Source organism: Aythya ferina, assembly GCF_964211825.1.
Source record: "Aythya ferina genome assembly, chromosome: 1".
Taxonomy (NCBI): Eukaryota; Metazoa; Chordata; class Aves; order Anseriformes; family Anatidae; genus Aythya; species Aythya ferina.
Genome location: NC_140296.1, coordinates 136,385,974 through 136,404,823, shown reverse-complemented (window position 1 = coordinate 136,404,823; position 18,850 = coordinate 136,385,974). Strand labels below are relative to the sequence as shown.

The following is an 18,850-nucleotide window of genomic DNA, read 5'->3' as shown; positions in this document are numbered from 1 at the left end:
AAGAACGGCTGAGACCTGGGTCTGTTCAGCCTGGAGAAGAGAAGACAGAGGGGATCTCCTCAGTGTATATAAATATCTGAGGGGTGGGGGACAGAAGGATGTAGCCAACCTCTTCTCAGTGGTTTGTGGGGATAGGACAAGGGGCAATGGCCACAAAATGGAGCACAGGAAGTTCCGCACTGACATGCGAAAGAACTTCTTCATGGTGAGCGTGAAGGAGCATTGGAACAGGCTGCCCAGGGAGGTTGTGGAGTCTCCTTCTCTGGAGATATTCAAGGCCTGTCTGGACGCCTTCCTGGGCAACCTGCTCTGAGGAACCTGCTTTGGCAGGGGGGTTGGACCCAATGATCTTTCGAGGTCCCTTCCAACCCCTACAGTTCTGTGATTCTGTAATAAAGGAGATTATCATTTCTTGGAAAAGCAGCAAATTGAACTACAATGCCAATTTTTCTCTGTCTCTCCACAGGATGCTATGAAGAACTTGACTAATTATTGATGTACATTAATCTTCACCCTAAAATGCAAAATTAAAAAAAAAAAATCCTTCACAGGAACTGTGAATGGAACCTCCCAAAACTAGTCATGGTTCCAGCTGTCAAAAAAAGTCAAAAGCTTTTTGAAATGTATTAAACAAAAAAAATCCTTCCAAAACAACAAAAAATGGAAGCACATCCCACCTCTGGCACTTATTGGAAGACAGATTCTTTCGAAAACACTCCTTATCAGATTATGAAAGCAGATTGTGAATGATGGTTTCTAAAAAAAAATAATACAGTTAGGCAAAATGTTCTCAGTTAAGTGACATGCTTATTAAATGTATCCACTTCATTTTTCAGGATTCTTTGTTTCAAATGTATTTTTTGTGATTTAAGCAAAAAGACAAAATTTACTCCATCTTTTTCTTAACAAGTTTCCACTACCTGGTACCAGTCCTCAGGCTAAGATCTCCAAAAGCATTAGTACAAGTGTACAATGCTTACTCCATCAACATCTAGCTCAGTCTTACTACATCTTACTGTAACAGTCTTAGCATTGTTATAAACACCAAATACTACATGCAGTATTTTTGGATGACTGTGGATAGAGTCTCCAAGAGATACCCACCTTTAGCTGGACAAATGGTTCTAGCTGACCATTAGATTTCCATGGCAGGAGGGAACGTGAGGCGTTTCCAGGCTTGTTTCCTTTTTTCAGTGTTTGATAGAAAATCAGCTGCACAGACTCACCACAGGAGAAATGGATGGAAGGCATATAAGATGTACCCATCTTATACATGGAGGGTAAGACCAAGTCATCCTTTGTTATTTAAGTACAATTTGAGACTCCTAGTCAGAGGACCTGGCTGTATCACTTCTAGGAGACACTTCAGAGTGGATGAAGACTACAAGCATACAGTGTCAAATGAGCACCACAAATATTTGTTAGCTTTAAAGGGGAACTACTGAAGTTCAAACTGCAAAACAAAGGACTCCTGCAGATCCACCAAGGCCAGAACATTCATTATGTTGCACAATCTGTCACATGGCAGAAGGCATGGAACTTTATGTACTGATTCTTGCTGGGAATCCTACATATTGTTAAGAAATACAGCATCCAGAGCAGATTGGAAGACTTGAGTTAGAGCCGCTAACTTTGTGTCATGCATATTTTGGCTTGCGGGACAAACACGAAAGCAGTTTATGATGACGTAGACTGTAGCATGCCTCCTGTCCCATCTGCATGATGCACAAAAAGCCTGCTTGAACACACATGCCACTAAGTGTGCCACAGAGCTTGCCCAATACAACCCTGTAACGCCAACTTCTGACTAAGCCCAGAAGCAGGAGCCACTAGGATATGAAACAGATGAAAACTGTTGCTCATCATATCTGAAAATTCCAGCTCTCCATTTCCTCCATAAAAGAAAACTACCCAAGAAATTTCTTTTATAGTATCAGAGAAAGTGAAACAAAAAGACTGGAGGGAAGAGAGAAAGCATGATATTTATGATGACATCAGTGCTGCATTTACCAGAGTGAAACTGTTCCTTGCATGAATATCATAACTCCTCTGAACGTTTTCTACATCCCTCATTGGGCAGATTCTTCGAAGTACGTTTATGTACAACATGTAGCTTACATACAAAACCAGAGGTACTGTGTAAGTGTAATTCTAACCCAAAACCAACATACGAAACCACTGGCATATTCATGTTACAAAATCCAACTGCAAGGTTCACAGAATATAGCTCTGGACATCTGGCCTACCATGCTTTCCTCCAGAGTACAGAGAAAAGGGACAGGCAAGCATTCAACTGATCTATACTTACAGGTTGACCTTGTTGCTGTCTTCCAAAACTGCAGTTCAGAGCTTAAAAAGGGGGGGGGGGGTGAAAAAAATAACCACACCTCATCCTCCCCATCTCTGCTTCAGTGTTACTTAACCTTTCAAAACAGTTTTCTATGTCTATGCAACACTTCTGCCAATTGCTAAGTACATGTGTGGAAGATCTAAAGTATACTGAAAATCATGCTTTAAGGATTAATATGAGAGCTCAGAATGGAATTCAGAAAACAACTGCGTGCTGTACACTGAAATATGGCACTTTATTATTTTCAGTCCTTTTGACTAATTCTAAATTAAGATAATTCTAAACAGACAATTACTTTAACAAAAAGAATGCAACATTCAGTCGAGCAAGTCATTCATTATAATATTTATTCTATGAAACAAAGAAAACATAAGATTAAAAAACATTCCATGCATCTCATAAAATACAGAGAAAGACATTGTCACAAACAGAACAAGCAAAGCAAAAGCCCCACTGAATAAAATGAGAGCTCCACTCTTCACATTTCATCATACACACACAAAAAGCATGTACAGAAGAAAGTGCACTCTAAATTAAGTGGCAGGTTATCTGTCATTGTCCTGAACTAGCCCACAAGACTTTTGCCATTGTCTCTCTTATGGCAAGACCAAACAGAGGCAACCTGTTTTCGTTGCTAACAGTTCTTGGCATTATCTTTGGCTGGGAAATCAGGATAGCACAGCAGAGTTCATATCACATTGCAGCCTAGGAAGATACCTGGGCCTAAACTATAGGTAGATACAGAAAAATAGCAGCGCTTGACAGGTGGGAACAGGTGGCAGTTATTCCACTGCTAGAAGCAGGGTGTAGGGAGATGTTCTGACTATCTTACCGAGGGTAAGAAGTATGGGCATACACATAGTACCTCTTCAAGAGCACCAATAACATAAAATACATGCTGCATTATAAAAGGATGCTGAAAGCAACACTTTTACCTGGGTTGCAAGTAACATTATTAATTTTCTTATTGAAAGCTTTTGATGAGGCCCCTTTTCCTTGACCTATAATATTCCATTTAGCTTTAGCAAAGTTGTTATGGTATCCTCCTCTTGCTTTTGTGTTACAGAATCTCTCAGTCTCCCACAATGGTTACCAACCACGTAACTACTGACCACAAAGCCAGTCTAATTCTGGGCTCATGCCTCTAATACAAGGGCAGCCCTCATCTCTTACTGGAAATGTCCAAAAGCTGCATAGCTGTATTTGGGGAGGGAGGTGTAGAGAAAGGAAGAACAAGGCTCCACTTACAGAAACACCTATTACCCCAGAAGCCCCACTCCATGCAGGTTTATGAACACCACAAGCAAAGAGTTTCACGTGGGGAGGAGCAAAGAGAAGACAGCAGTTTGGCATCCTTCCCCCTGGACCCAGGGATGCATCCATTTCTCTGATAACAGCATTCTTCTGATAGCTACCAAGTTATCTCTGCTGCAGTGTGGAAGGTTCTGCATTCAGCTCCTGTGAATGATGCACCATGGGGGAAGACTGTTATAGTGAAAAACGTGGTTTTCACACCATTTCTTAAAACAGAGCTAGGAATACGTTATTTAAAAATTGCAGTAAATTGTAATTTAATCTGTAGAAATATTAAAAAAAGGACAGGAGATAGAGAATTGCCTATATTGCCTTAACTGTTCCTTTGCATGCATGTAACAAAATACAAAGACCACAAAATATAGTCATCTTTTAATGCCTGGAAGAGCCTTATTTCATCCCCTTGACAAACATGAATGAGGGAGAAAGAAGACTCCATTAGAAACCCCAGTTCCAGCATTTCTCACTTTTGAGTGTTTGCAGATAGAATAATATTTTCTTGACGGAATTTTAAAAATTAGATTTACGTGCTCCATTTCCCTCACACTAAGAAAACAGAGAACGCTGTAAAAGATTACAGTCTCCTGTTTTCGCAGGCCTTACTGAAACTAAAATTGAGCCTTCTTCTGAAATAACTGTCCAGCTTCCTTACTAGTATAATTTCTGTGTTGTCCATGTAAACATTACACAGAGTCTTTGTACCACCCACTATGCCTTTTGCTTCAATCAACTATTTGTGCCCAAGAGCACATCCTTATGTTTCTTCCCACACCACAGCCATCCTCCTACACCACAAAAGATGTAACAAAATAGGAATTAATCATAGGCTGGATACCTACATGGATTGCTGCTGTTTGTTTCTGTCTTCCCAGCCTTGGCAAGTTTGGTTGAGTTCTGCTGTGCTTTGCCCTGCTCCTCTCCAGTTAGTAGGGCTTTTATTTCAGAGGGGATTTTCCCTTGGTCCATTGCCATGCACCACTGCTTGTACTGAAATATGCAAACACATTAGGCATTAGCAAACTGCCAGGATCACATTAGCAGACAAAACAGAGCTGTAATCTTTACCTTCCGGTATATTCATTTAAGGCTTGAATTTACTGGACTGAAGCCTCTTACAAAACTGCAGAGCGTTAATGAGCTAAGCACGTGTCCATGGTTGCATACCTGGCTTCAGTAAATCCTGATTCAGTCAATAAACTGCTACTCAGTGGCAGAGCTAGACACAATACTGTAATTATTAAACAACATGGAACACTTTGTGCATTTTCTTGCTGTTAGCATGCCAGAATACCGTTCCAGTTCATGGCCTATTAAAAACAAATATTTCACATGACTCTGGGGCTGATTGACTATTAAGAGGTCCTTCCTGATTGTGCAAGGCAGAGTTACAGAATGTTTGCCTTATTCCTAGTTCCCTCACCTTAAATTCTTATTTGTCAAACACCAAAACACACTGAAGAGCCCACGGCCAGTTGACTAACATTCCACCTAATACTAACCCTATTAACTTCTGGTGACCAGCCCTGCCTCATCAAACAAGCCTAAAGCTTGTGAATGAAACATCAATGACATCTTCATATCAGTGAGGAACTGAGTCTTGATTTCTACATGAAACATTCTCTTTTGTTAATGCAACTCATTTGGCCAAGACAGCCATCTTCTATGTGTTCTAAACAAGGGGTAGCTGCACAACCGTTTGCACATGTAAACAGAGAGTATGCTGCAAGAACCAGCCTCCCCCACAAAGACAAAAGTACTGGAAGCACTAACGCACTGTGGATGTATGTCCCCACTGATATTTTACCCCATCTCTTTCCAAACTCTACTTCTTTCAACCTCTATCAGAGGTTTTCCAAAATAAATGCTTCAAAGAGTCATATGCAAAGGTGCTTTCTTTGCTCACTTCCAGTTCAAAACCAGCTGTTAACTTGCAGCACGAAGTTCATTACTCATCATGCAAAGCAGGCAAGCAGCTGAGTCCATCTGTTTCTGATGCTTTCATACTTTATGGCTGGCCAAATCCCCCTCATTTTAGTCACAGTGATTTCAAGAACAAATGTCCATGAGAGTAGACCCTGAATGATATTGAGCATTATATTACGTGGTAGTTTCTTACCATTTCGAGCTCTTCTCTGAGAGCACAGATGGCTCGCTCTCGGCTTGAAACCAACTCTTCCAGGTACTGGTACCTCAGCTTCTTCCTGGCTCTGCACTCTCTTGCACTCTGACGACTTCTTTCGAGCTTTGCCTTCAAGTCTATTTTTGCTGGTTTACGACCTCGTTTGCCTGGCTTCTTTACTTTGCCTCCAACCACCTGGAAATGAAGAGTACACTAGAGATGATGTTCTGCAAAGGGAACACTGAGACCATGTCATTGTGCCTACAGCTGGCTCAAGATGACCAGTCAACTCTCTAGCAAAATTGATTTAGTATTATTAACAACCCATGCCCTAGTAATTGCCAGCTCAAGAATACCTTATTGACTTTAAGACTTAAAATTGGAAGGAAAAAAAAAAAGATTTACATCATTACAACCTAAAGCCTATTTTTGCTGCAGTAGAATGACTAGTTTCAGCCTCCTCTAAAGACAAAACATTCAGAATTATCCACCACCCATCTGAACTTCCTCCATCTTGCTTTATTTCAAAGGCATCTTCCAGGGATTTTTACTAAACAAGGAATTCAGTTACACTGCACCCTGTCTCTGCTGCCTCCAATGGAGCTGAACCTAACCACTTTGGCCATGTTCACTTTACAAACAGTACTACACAGCACTGAAAATCATCTCCTTATGCAACCCATCCCAGCATCAAATTTTTCCAATGCCTAACTTGGATCTCTCCTGAAGAAATGTGACCCTCACGAGAGCTTCTCCTATCCCTTGAAGGTGTTGGATCATTCTGCCCTTTTCTTTGTGGTTCCTTTTTACAGGTCTGAAAGCTTCTCTTGCTACAGATATAAAAGAAGGGAATAGTTTTCTTGGTATTTATTCTGTGCTTCCCCACCCAAATATTTCACTCTTAGTATGAGAATGTGGCACATGAAAGTCTTCGACATGCTATGAAACTTAGTACGCTGGCCATCAGGTAGTATTGCCCTGTAAGCATTACATCAGCCACACGCCCCACTTCCCCTCTGAAGTGAGAATTTCTCTTTATTTGCATTCTGACCACATTGTTTGAATGGAGGGGGTGTGGAGAAACACACCTACGTGTACGAATTTCAATGCTGGCTTGGTATTTCACCATACTGTGTATAAACTGTACTTTTTCTAAAAGGCACTGTTCAAAATATCAGAGTTCATAATGAAAAAAAGGCACTTTTTACTTTGCAATGCTACAAAACAAGTCAGCTTTGACATTCAAAGAAGTCACTTGTTCTACAAACTTAGCAGGCTGCAATAAAAACAGTAACAGTGAATTGATGTGCTCGAATGAAAAAATGGAGTATACAATTGAGTCTATTCTTTCTTTGGAAAGCAAGTCAACAATCACATGCCAACATAATCTAGCCTTTTGTACATTGCCTCTCCTAATTTATTCAGGAGTAGCTGCCCCCACAATCAAATGGAGGAAGAGAAAGTACTTAATGGACATCCAGCGATAATGAAACAAACATAGCACATTCAGAAAAGCAAACAAAAAAGTCACTTTTACACCTGAACTACAGAACACAAGTTGAATAGTCCATTTACTCCACCAAGGTGTTCTCCTTCAGATCCTGTTTTCCAGGCTTGTCTGTAACTAATGCATGTGGTAAGCCATTAAACTTGGTGCTGCAGGATAGGACAACCTGGTCCAAGACACCAAGTAACCAATGAGTTGCTTTTATACAAAGCTTTGTGCAACTTGTTGCTTCTCAAAGAAAACATCCCCAGATTCAGTTCTGGATGTCACATTACACACCACAGACAAAGTACCTAAGTTCTCCAAGACTTACCACCTGAGGCTTTTCTGGGTCAACACAAGGTAGTTGGAACTAAGTTTCTGAATTCAAGAGCTAGAGACACATGCCAGCTCTCTCCTCGGCCACTCATTGAGGTCTGACCCCCCCAGGCAGTAGGCGAGCCCTCCAGACGAGAATCCCAGCACACCACATCACTAAGATTAGTTGCAAACATCACCCAGCCTCTTCAAGGCCAGGTAAGAGGATCAAGTGACCTCTGTCCAAACCCTGAGTTTAAAGACATGTTTTTGTGGCTAGATCGACAGACATGGACACCAAACACTTAAAGGCACTTTGTAGTCTGCAACTAAATCAACCACTGTTGTGGACTGCTTTGCACATCACAGCTGCACCCTGGATCTACCATTATCAATTATTCTCTGTTCCCTCCCATCAACTCAGAGAGGTTTCTGCAGAGAGGTACACCAGTTGCACTCTCTGTCCCCCCACGATCTTTTATCACTGCACCAGCCCGGCACACAAGCTGTGTTATTACGGGAGGAAAAAAGGCCTGCACCTCATCAATCATGGCTTGCCAATGCTCTTGCCACCAGGTATGGAAATAATGAAGAGCTTTGCTCCTTTTAACTCTTACTTCCAGCAGCAAGGCCCTAATCATCTGCCCTCACACCATCCTGAAAGATTCACACTGTCTCCACAGCTCACCATATAATTAGGCATCACCCTGCACAGCTAGTGTAGTAAGTGATCTAACTAAATCCTGTCTGCTTCATAATTTTTCCTTTCCAGTATTTGGAAGCTCTGACTGTAACCTGAAGCAACCCAAGTGGTAAATCCTCTGTCACCATTCCACACTACAGTATCTCCCTGGCTTTAGGGTCATGTTTGCCCAGCCAGTTGCTATGCTGATGTGAAAGAAAAAAAGGCAGAAGTGCTCAATTATGTTGAACAAGTCAGCAAACCAACCAAAAACAAGCAGGCAAACATATTGTATTCCCTTTGTATTCCTCTGAAGTTTATAAGGGGTGGGAGCTGTTAACATTCAGCAGTGGGGATTTGTTTTTTTTGGGGAGTCACACGCCACCAAGACCCAGAGCAAAACTGATGATAAAATCTGTCACAGATTTATTAATAACATGCATCTGTCACAAACCCAACCAAGCCCATATTTCAGTTCAGTCAGACTTCAGAGAACAGAACACAGCTTCCCTCCCTTTCAGATGCAGCGCCTAGACCATAGTATCACTCACCCAGTAACCGTGTTCAAAATTATTTGACCTGGAATTGGAAATGGCTTTGTCTGTATCAGGGCAGCTAACTGAAGCTATCAGTGTTCTGGATTACTTTTCTTTTTTGCCCAAAGGGATCCAGCATATCTCTACAGTACTGCCAGAAGGTGTTGCGGAGAGGTCCTCCTTCTGAAGGAGCTGCACAGAATGACTGCTAGCATTCCCCAAGGATCTGAGCTGCTCAAGGTAAAGCTGGCCTGGTATCCCTGCAGGCACTGAACAGTCTGGCAGAACAAAACAGTGCTACCCAAAGCACCTCTCAGCAATGCTGAGAGCACTGACCACTTCAGTATCTTGCAGCAGCTTACAGCTCATTCACAGAGGACTCACAAGTGCTACAGCAGCCAGGACTTGAGATCCAACTCGAGAAATTGCCTTCAGCACATTGTTGTTTGTATTAATAGTTGCAGGAGTAGGTCTGCAGAATCTAACTGATGATTATGTACAGGAATTACATAAACCTATTAAAATGATTGGGAAAAATAAAAACCAAGCCTAAGTATTGCATTCATTATGGCAGAAGGGAAAAAAAAACAACTAGTCATGTTTGCAAATGTTTTCTCAAAATCAATAATCAAATTAAATTAGTCACAAGTCTCCTAAGAAAAATTATGTTATTCAATGCTTTCAGTCATAGCATATCACTCACAGTTATAGACGTAACTTAGCTAGAAAGCATGCTGGTTATTCCTCCATTGCATGGCATTTTATATGCTTTACACAGACTAGTTAGACAACTTTCACTGGCAGACTCAGCATCCTGCATCACACCGAGCAAGCACTCCAAAAATGCATCTGATAATGACCCAAAAACCTAAGATATTAAGGGAGCAAACAACTTACAAGTCTTAAGCAGTTCTGTCAATAGAAATTAATCCTAAAGGTCTTCTCATATAAAGTGATTAATGTACGAAGAAGGTAATCTTTAGCACAAGTATGTAAAGACTATTTTTGCTGAAATGTCTACTCAAAAAAGAAAAAAAAAATGCATAAGCTAGAAATAAACATCAAGATTTCATAAAGCGTTAAGCAGGTGTCCACAAGTCTAGATGAGCAAGTGCTACGGTTCAGAGCAAGAGTCGTTATTTCGATTCCAGCAATCGTTTGCATTACTCCTTACCTCTCGATAGATCAGAATCCTCTTCTTGCCCACAGAACACAACTACAGCCTCGTGGAAGCATATCCACCAATACACCATGCACACTGACAGGTTACACTAAAAGAACCCAGGCACTTCAAAACCATCTAGTGCTTGAAACAGGCAAGGCTGATGGCCAAGTAACACTATGCTACATTCTATCCTCCTAGAATAGCGCTGTCCTCCTAGCCCACTACAAATATGAAATAAAATTGTTCTAACTGCTCTGTGGGGTTTAGGCTAATCCATTTTACTTACCCACTGTAAAAGTAAGAAAGCAGACACGTCAGCTGAGCAACGCTGTCCAGCAACAAATGACTTGTTAGAACACTTGAGGATTTGAAATTGCCCATCTCAAATTATAATCTATTTAGATCTTATATTTCAAAACAAGCAGCAATGAAAATATTTTATGCTTGAACAAGATCCTGGATGGAAGAATACTATAGCACTTTACAAACCTGCATGCTCTAGAAGAGCCCTAAAGGGTAAAAACATAATAGCCACTCCTGTAACAGCTTGGATCAGTATGAAAACAGATCCCATGCTTCGCTCTCACACTATTTGTCGGTCCCTGCTACAGCATTCAGAGCATTCCTTGGAGTCGATTCCAGGACTGCCTGGAAGATCTACCCTCTCTTTGTGGTCTTGGTCACCCACAACTTTGAGACTCACAGGTGGAGAAGTGCTGGAGGATCTCTAATGAATGAAGACCTGTCAAGCCCAGTACGTTACCCAGATTTCAAACCTAACTTGCTCTTGCACTCCCTTCAAGGGATGTCTGTATCCCTGTCACTCATGATATACAGCAAACTCCCCCTGCCTCAGGATCACACACGGATATCTGATGTATCAGAGCCAGGGTTTGCAGCTCAACTCTTCATGTGTGGTCTTTGCTGTGGGCTTTCCCCTGCCCTATCACCAAGCTCTTCCCCAAAATGCAAAGGCCATGTGAACACCAGGGCAAGACACCTTTAGACACTTGATCCATAAATACGAATGTCCCGTAAGAACAGCTAGTCTGAGCGTTTGGTTTTCACCTCAGACTACATCAGCACCTGAAAAGCCTCTGACCTATTTACGGACTTTTCTTTCACTCGCCTCATCATAAGCTTGCAGAACGTTAAAAACAATTGGACCTCGAGACCGATGTTCTTGTCCACAGCCCTGGGACCAGCCTGCAGGAACACCAAAGGACTTTGCTTCTTCATGCTATTTATTTAAAAGCAAAAGAAAGCCAACCACCAAGAACAAGCCTGTTCAAACTTGAGAAACTAACCTGGAATTAAAAATTAGTGAGAGAATGAGGTCCACTGTTTGAAAATTTTGAGGAGTCAGGTTCATTCTCATCTTAACTGGATAATGAAAAAAAAGCTTTTTCCCAAGCTCTTCCCCTCTCCCCCCCCCCCATTCGTGTATCTAACAGTAGCTTTATTAAACTAAGATGACATTTTATAAAGCTGTTTGGTGTATTACACAATTTTCCTTTGCATACCAAAAAGCATGGAATTAACTATATCCCACTGCTGAAGCCAAGAATGATGCGGTATACATTTCTTTCAAAAATAAATCCCAGTTTAAGTTAAAAAATGCCATTATCAGTGTAATATTTGTTTCCCAAATACACTTTTTCTTAAAACTTTATCTACTCACGCGTTGCTCAGTTCAGCACATTTTTAAAAGAAAAATACGTTTCATCTCAAGCTGTATTTTCAAAAGCTGTCTTCTCATTACAGGAAGAACATATTTGTAATAAAAGAAGGTAAACCCAAACCACTTCTATTTGTTGTTGTTTTTGTTTCAGTTTTACTGTTCTAATAAAAAGTAGATACTGCATGATAACTGAGAAGTTAATTGCTCACAGAAGTATATTGAAAGTTTACCTGTAATAAATACAAAACATTGCAGTTAGCTACCTAGAACTGCATTTTAAAAATTACCAGGGTCATTTTTATTACCACAAATGTGAAAAGCACCTCTTACCTTAATACAGACACTCTGCTTCCTGATTTATATAATAAACGTAACAAATTATAGTCTTGTAAACTAATCAACTAGTATCACCTATCAATGCTGAAACTACAGTAACAGAATTTCTCTTTTTTCTTACGTCTAAATACTTTGGAAGCATGTAAGTGCTATTTTAACTGCGATTAATTGACAAAGAACAGCTACATCACTAAACTCTATTTCTTGGACAACCAATAATAGCTCAAACCACAGCAAGGATAAATGAGATCAGTATCAGAGCAAGCTGTAGCCTCACAGAAGCTCTACAGAAAAGCAGGTTGTAGTTGGGGTTATTTTTTATTGTTTGTTTGAATAATTTAAAAACATCCTTTTAAACTTGAGCGTGAAAGAAGTTTTCTAGATCTGACCCTTGGATCTTCTGTCTCTCCCTTTAGTTTTTACTACTTCCTTCTCATTTTGAGAAAATATGTGAAGAGGAATCATGCCTCTTACACTCTCTTCATCCAGAGAAGACTAAATTATAGTGCACTTAGAATTAGGGAAAATGTTACAGCCTACAATTCCAAATTCCTTATGTTACGTAGATGAAAACTCTGAACTTTGGTGGATATAACTATGGAGCAATTACCTCACGAATTATGTAATTCAATGACCTCATTTTTATAGGGAAATTCCTTTCATAGTCACACTCGTTCAATTCCATGATAAGACTCTCAGGTCACACAGTCCAGCCCTTCAAATAACATGCAAAATGTGACTCAGTGTAGATTTTAGAAGGCTTCAAGGACATTCTGGCTTCAGCTGGAAGATGGGACCGGCTATAAAATGAAGTATAAACAGTGCTTGCCTCATTCTGAGGCAGCAACAAAAATGGGAAGCGCCCTCCTCCCAACAGCAGTAGGATCTCTTCAACAGAGTCATCAAACTCTAGGGGCAACCTGCAGCCCCATGAATTTGTTCTGAAGCCAATTGCAGCCCTACAAAATAACAACAGTGAAACTTTTCGAAGCAGCCAGCTCTTACTGACTAGTATTGGCTATTTTCTGTAGAAGATATGGGGATCTGATATCCTGTAAGACTACTACCTAATGTAAAACTTGCTGAGGGAACAAAGATTTTCAGTTGTCCTTACTAACCACCACACCCGGTAGTTCTCGGCAGCACCCTTTTCAAAGCCATAGCCCTTGACAGTATCTCAGTGGGAGTATAATATGAAAACATTATATTATGAAATTGTACTTGAGACATAAGATAGGAAGAGGAAATATTCCACTTGGCCTACTCTTTCCTTCACTTGACATCACTTCTTCTAAGCAAAAAAGAGCAAAGACCTGTCTCATTAGCACAAAACATAATAGTATAAAAATTATTTTTAATGAAAAAAAAACACACAAGTTACCTGTTCTAAATAAAGTAATTCTGTCACAAGAGAAATGAAGTAGCTATACATGCCTCCAAAATTAAATCTTCCATATCGTCTAAACTCCTGCCCTGATCACAGGTACTGTTTCATCCAGTTTGTCCTCACGACTGTCCACATTTTGTTGGCTTCAGCAGTGCAGGTTCTCCCACCCACCTTTGCAGCTTACATACAAGGCCCCAGTAAAGCCAAGGAGTATAAATACCAGTTTGTCACATTAGCATGAACCATTCACATACCCCTGATCCTTCTGTTGGATGACATGCACTGGTAAATTATCGATCACATTCAAACGCTTTAGATTTATTCCTTAAGAAATTACACCAAGCGTTTTCTTTTCTCAGAATCATTAAGGTTGGAACAGACCTTCAGGATCATCCGTTCTGACCATCCCCCTACCACCACTGTCACCCACTAAACCATGTCCCCAAGCACCACGTCCAGCCTTTCCTTGAACACCCCCAGGGACAGTGACGCCACCACCTCCCTGGGCAACCCGTCCCAGTGCCTGACTGCTCTTTCTGAGTAGAAATGTCTCCTCGTTTCCAACATAAACCTTCCCTGGCACAACCTGAGGCCATTCCCTCTGGTCCTATCCCTGGTTACCTGTGAGCAGAGGTCGCCCGCAGCTCCCCACACCTTCCCTTCAGGTAGCTGCAGAGAGCAGTGAGGTCTCCCCCGAGCCTCCCCTTCCCCAGACTGAACAACCCCAGCCGCTGCTCCTGTAACCGTGCCATTCGTGCCCTAAGCCTCGCTCAGCAGGCGACGAGAGGGAAGGGGACGGCTCCTCCCTCGCGCCCGCAGCCTCCCAGCCGCGCTGCCCCTGCCCCGGCCGGGCAGGGCAGGGCAGGGCCGGGCCGGCCCGTACCTTGCTGTCGTCCATGGGTGCCCCCGGCTCCCCCGCTGGGGCCCCGGCTCTCAGCGCCCCCCAGCGCAGCCCGCTGGCGCCATAGCCCTCCGCGCTGTTTGTTTACAGCCGCCCGTCGCGCGGTGGGCGCTGGGAGCGGTAGTCTTCTCCTGCACCGCCGTGCGCGGCCACTGCGGAGGTGAGGGGCCAGCCGAACTACGACTCCCAGCAGGCCCCGCAAGGAGGAGTCCGGAGGCGGATCAGCCGGCTCCGGGGGAGAACTACATCTCCCAGGAGCCCCCGCGCCCTCCACCGCCGGCGTCCAACCTCCGCCGCACGAAGCCCGCTTGTGCCGCCGCGCCCGTCAGCCATCTTAGGCTGGCTGAGCTGCGGCCCAAGCACGGGGGGTGTAGTCGAAGCACAGGGCAGCCTCTAGTGATTTTTGAAGAAGCTAGTAAGACTCCAGCCCAGCAGCCAGATAACGCCTTCCACGTTAATAATAAAACCCATTTTCCATCCCACCTAGAAAGCACCTTGGTAGAGCTCTAGGTGCTCACGCTAGATCACAAAGTGCACTTCAGGTACATAACCAAGATACAAAACTGCAGCTTTTAAGCATACTGGTTGCATAGCAGTCTCCGGATTTGGGCAGTGTGAAACAATAGGGCAGAAAAAGATGAAGCGTTTGTTGTCAGCTGACCATGGGCCACAGTTTATTCCTAGCGCTTGCTTCCTTTCTTGCTATTCCATGCCACTGCAAGCATGCATAGTATGCAACAGCAAGCATAGACTGTTACAGGGAAACAAAACCAGCCAACTAGTTATTTGAAAAGTACAGTGGGGTAGAATGAAACAAGTTGGCATCACTGCCTGGATGATGGGATGCGAAGGAGAAGGTTTGGAACAGGGATTTTTTCTTTGAACTTGGCTAATCAGATACTAGTTGTCTGCTATTGTTTGTTATGCTCTGCCCGTCAAGAACTTAAAAGCAGAACTGAGTCTTCCCGGTCACTTGGAAGCTGCATAGTATACTGGGACTGAGATCCTGAGCCACACCATAGCTGAAGAAGTAGTACCAGCAATCCTCTGAGAATACCAGGGTTCCTCTCCTTTCACGTCAACACATACCAGAAAAGGTTAATGTTGAATGCTTTTGATGCAAAGCCAAACCATGCCCTTCCCTGCCCCCCCACAACATCCCTTGAAATTAGGCCCCTGTTTGCTCAAAAGGTGCATGTACCCCAGCGAACAATTCTGTAAACATGGACTGTGTTTCAAGTTTGTGGTGAAACCTGAAGCTAGGCATGTTTCATGTTGCTGCATGTTTCTTTTTATTCATGAGCTTTTCATGCAACTCTATTCACAAGAGTTTCCCATGACTTAATCTCTCTTACATGCAATTGTTAGGGCTAAGGCTTTGTCATGGGATTTTCCCCCTGAATCACAAACCTTCCTCTTGGAGGGATATGCTTTCTGCATGGCAGAGACAAAGCACTTTTATAAGCTTTTTTCTATAAGCTCAAGTTTTTCAGTTGTCAAAGACAAGGCAGATTGCACAGTGCTTCCCTTTACCCTGTCCAAAAATGATATATCACTTTTTAAAACTTTGCCTGTGAAATAAATAAATAAATACAAATTAAAATTAAAATGAAACAGGGAGGATTGGTGTGTTGAACAGGAGGCACCACCTAATAAAGTGGAAAGAATAGTTTGCAATGAGCTTGCCTAGGTTGTCTCTTGTGACCCCCTCCCCCATCTTTGCCTTCAAATTCTTGAAGAAGGTGGTGAGGTGCCTTCACCTTTGGCACTATCCTGGGGCCATAAAGCTGGCTTTAAAAGCCAGTTGGGGGTTTCCCTGGTGAAGAGAAATATTGAGTGGCAAAGAGCCAACATAGCTCACTTAGGCAACCCTCTGTTGCAACATGAGTGGAGGAAGGAGATTAGACAGAGCCCTGATGCTGATTCAGAAAGGCCAGAATCCTTTTAACCAGCAAATTAAAGTTACAGCTGCATCTTCTCTCTCCACTAGATTGCTCCATACTACCCATTCTATTTTTTATCACATAAGAAACAGACCTCTCAGCTTCTGACCAAGTTAAGCACGAGCTTAGCGACTGAACAGTTAAGAGTTTCCATATTTTATCACCGAACAACTAAAAGTATGCACTTCTGTCTGCTTTTCCGCTGTGGGTTATGCGGTCATCCTAGCTGCATATGAACATGCAAATTGAACAGCAGTTGTGAAGGGAATTGAATGTTATATATATGCACATGTATAGCACATGAGCTGATGATGTTTTAAACTCATTTTAGCAGATGAAGAAAGTACTGTATACAGCAAATAGTGAACTCTTCACATTTCCTGCCACAGAACACTGCAAGGCAGAGAGTACAGCAGGTTCAAACAAAGGATTATACAGATCAGCTCCATGATGAGGCACTAAAGGGATGTACTCTCCACCATCCGTAATCTAACAGTTTCGGATACTGGGGATGGGTGAGAGGAGTGGAGCACAGAAAAAGCCCAAGTTCATACACTCTCCCTGAACAGCATGTCTGACTGCCACTTAAAGAGACAATAGTGAACGAACTGGACTGATCATCTGAACCAGCAGGGATTTTCTTTCTTTCATGTCCTTAAGAGGTCACCATGTTGACTGTCAAAGACTCATAGGTAAATAAAAGTTTTTGAGTGAAACTTCCTCAGTTAAATTAAAGGCATATGATCTACGCACTAGACCAACTAACTGTCACTAACTGCAGATTACTGTTTTCCCTAGTAAGTGATGATTCCTAAGCAATTCTTGGAGACATCCTGATGTTTTTATTGCTAAACCACAGCGACACACACCAAGTAAACACTACCTTACATTAATCCCAATGTCACAAATTATCTTGTGCAATAATTACTGGCAGTCCCCTGCTCAAGTGAATTGCATTTATTAAAAGAAGGGCCGTGCTTCTCTTTGAATGGCAGATCCAGACAGGCTTTGAAGTATATAAATAAACTGTGTTCAGTGATCATGCAATAGTTTAAAAATCATTGCTTATGTCAGTGTGACTAAAAAAAAAAATATAGCTCACTGCATCATTTCGCACCATGTGCTCATATTTGTAGTGATGTCAACACATCACAAAAAGGTGTTTATTCTCTTTTTCTAGAGCTGAAAATGTTTTAGTTTGGGCAAATGGAAATCAGTTCTTCTGACAACCTGCGTGAAATAAGAATAAATCTTGCAACCTGTTGGTATTAAGAATCAGCATTTTCTGAAATTGCTCCATTGTCCATTTATGGATTCTTAGCAGATTCAAAACGTTTGAGATCTGTTTATTTGTAGATGGTAAAACAAGGGTGCAGTTAAGATATTTTCTTGTTTGTTTTCCAAATGTACCAAGAAGCCAATTGCTTTAATACAGGTGATAACTCATTTGCCATGGGGGCAAGATTGTGCAAGAGCAGGCTTTCAGTCTCTTGTTGTTTTTGTTTGCTTGTTTGTTTTGCAAAACCAATAATAATTGGATTTTCTTATACACTCTAATCTGATATCCAAGAAACATTTCTGGCAATACAAGAAGAAACTGCATGTCTTTCAATTTTTAGATTCTTCATACAGAGACAGGGGACACCGTCAACCTGTCATTAGTTAAAACAGTTAAATTATTCATCACTGGGGTGTGACAAAAATATTTGTTTACATAGTACTATATATCTTATTGTTGCTTGCATAGGTATAGAAGCGTAATAGTTTCTTGTTGTCTTTTTTGTTTTGTTTTGTTTTGTTTTTACACTAGAGTACTAAGCTGTACACACTAAAGAACAAAAAGGACTAACCTAACCTGTGTTCAAACAAACCACAGCCTGGTATACTTGCTATACTATACACTATATAATTAAACATTAATAAGGGGTTGCTCTCATCTTTGCTAAATATTACGCTTTCATTGACTCACTAGATGAGCTCCTGCAGTATAAAATGCTTGAAGTCATGTCTACAGGGGGACTTCTTCCCATTTAGCTATTGCAAATTAATTTCTCAGGTAGAAGAGGCTCAAAGTAAGATAATTTGCAATAACCACCTCTACATACACATATAGGAAAGTTAAAGCTTTATCTAGCCAAATTAACCTTCCCACATAAGCAGAATCCTGAAACAGTGCTTATAAAGCCTTTAGACCGCTGATCAGATAGACTAATGGTAAATTAAAGCACTGTATGAAAATGTTCATGCTGCAGCTGGAAATGAGCTACTTCATATTTTCAAACTAGCTAACAGAAGTGAGAAAAAAGTCAGGTACTCCAACACTTCACACATGTGACAGTTGCAAATAAGATAGAGTGGAAAACAAGGAATAGTTCAAAAAGGCATTTAAATAACATGGATTTTATGCAGAATTTAAACTAAAACAACAACAACAAAAATACACACGTACAAACAAACAGTGAGAACCAAAGAGTAAGGCAAACAAATCACTGATTAAGATGACGAAGAGTGGGGTAAAGTTCACTGCGGTGCGTAAGTGAGTAAAATTTAATCTCGTTTCCGAAACAACAAACAAACAGAGCAGCACAATGTGCCACATTCAGGAATGTGAGAGCCATGTTGTATCTGGCAC

General features: G+C 41.6%; 1 protein-coding gene across 1 annotated transcript; it reads right to left on the bottom strand.

Moving 5' to 3' along the window:
- Positions 1-2,680: 2,680 nt before the first annotated feature.
- CREBL2 (cAMP responsive element binding protein like 2) lies at positions 2,681-14,454 on the bottom strand. The gene is made up of 4 exons (XM_084507018.1): positions 14,258-14,454; positions 5,781-5,978; positions 4,504-4,651; positions 2,681-3,808 (listed from the first exon to the last, which is right to left on the bottom strand). Coding segments are annotated over exons 1-4 (363 nt in total). The 5' UTR covers positions 14,273-14,454; the 3' UTR covers positions 2,681-3,806.
- Positions 14,455-18,850: the final 4,396 nt, after the last annotated feature.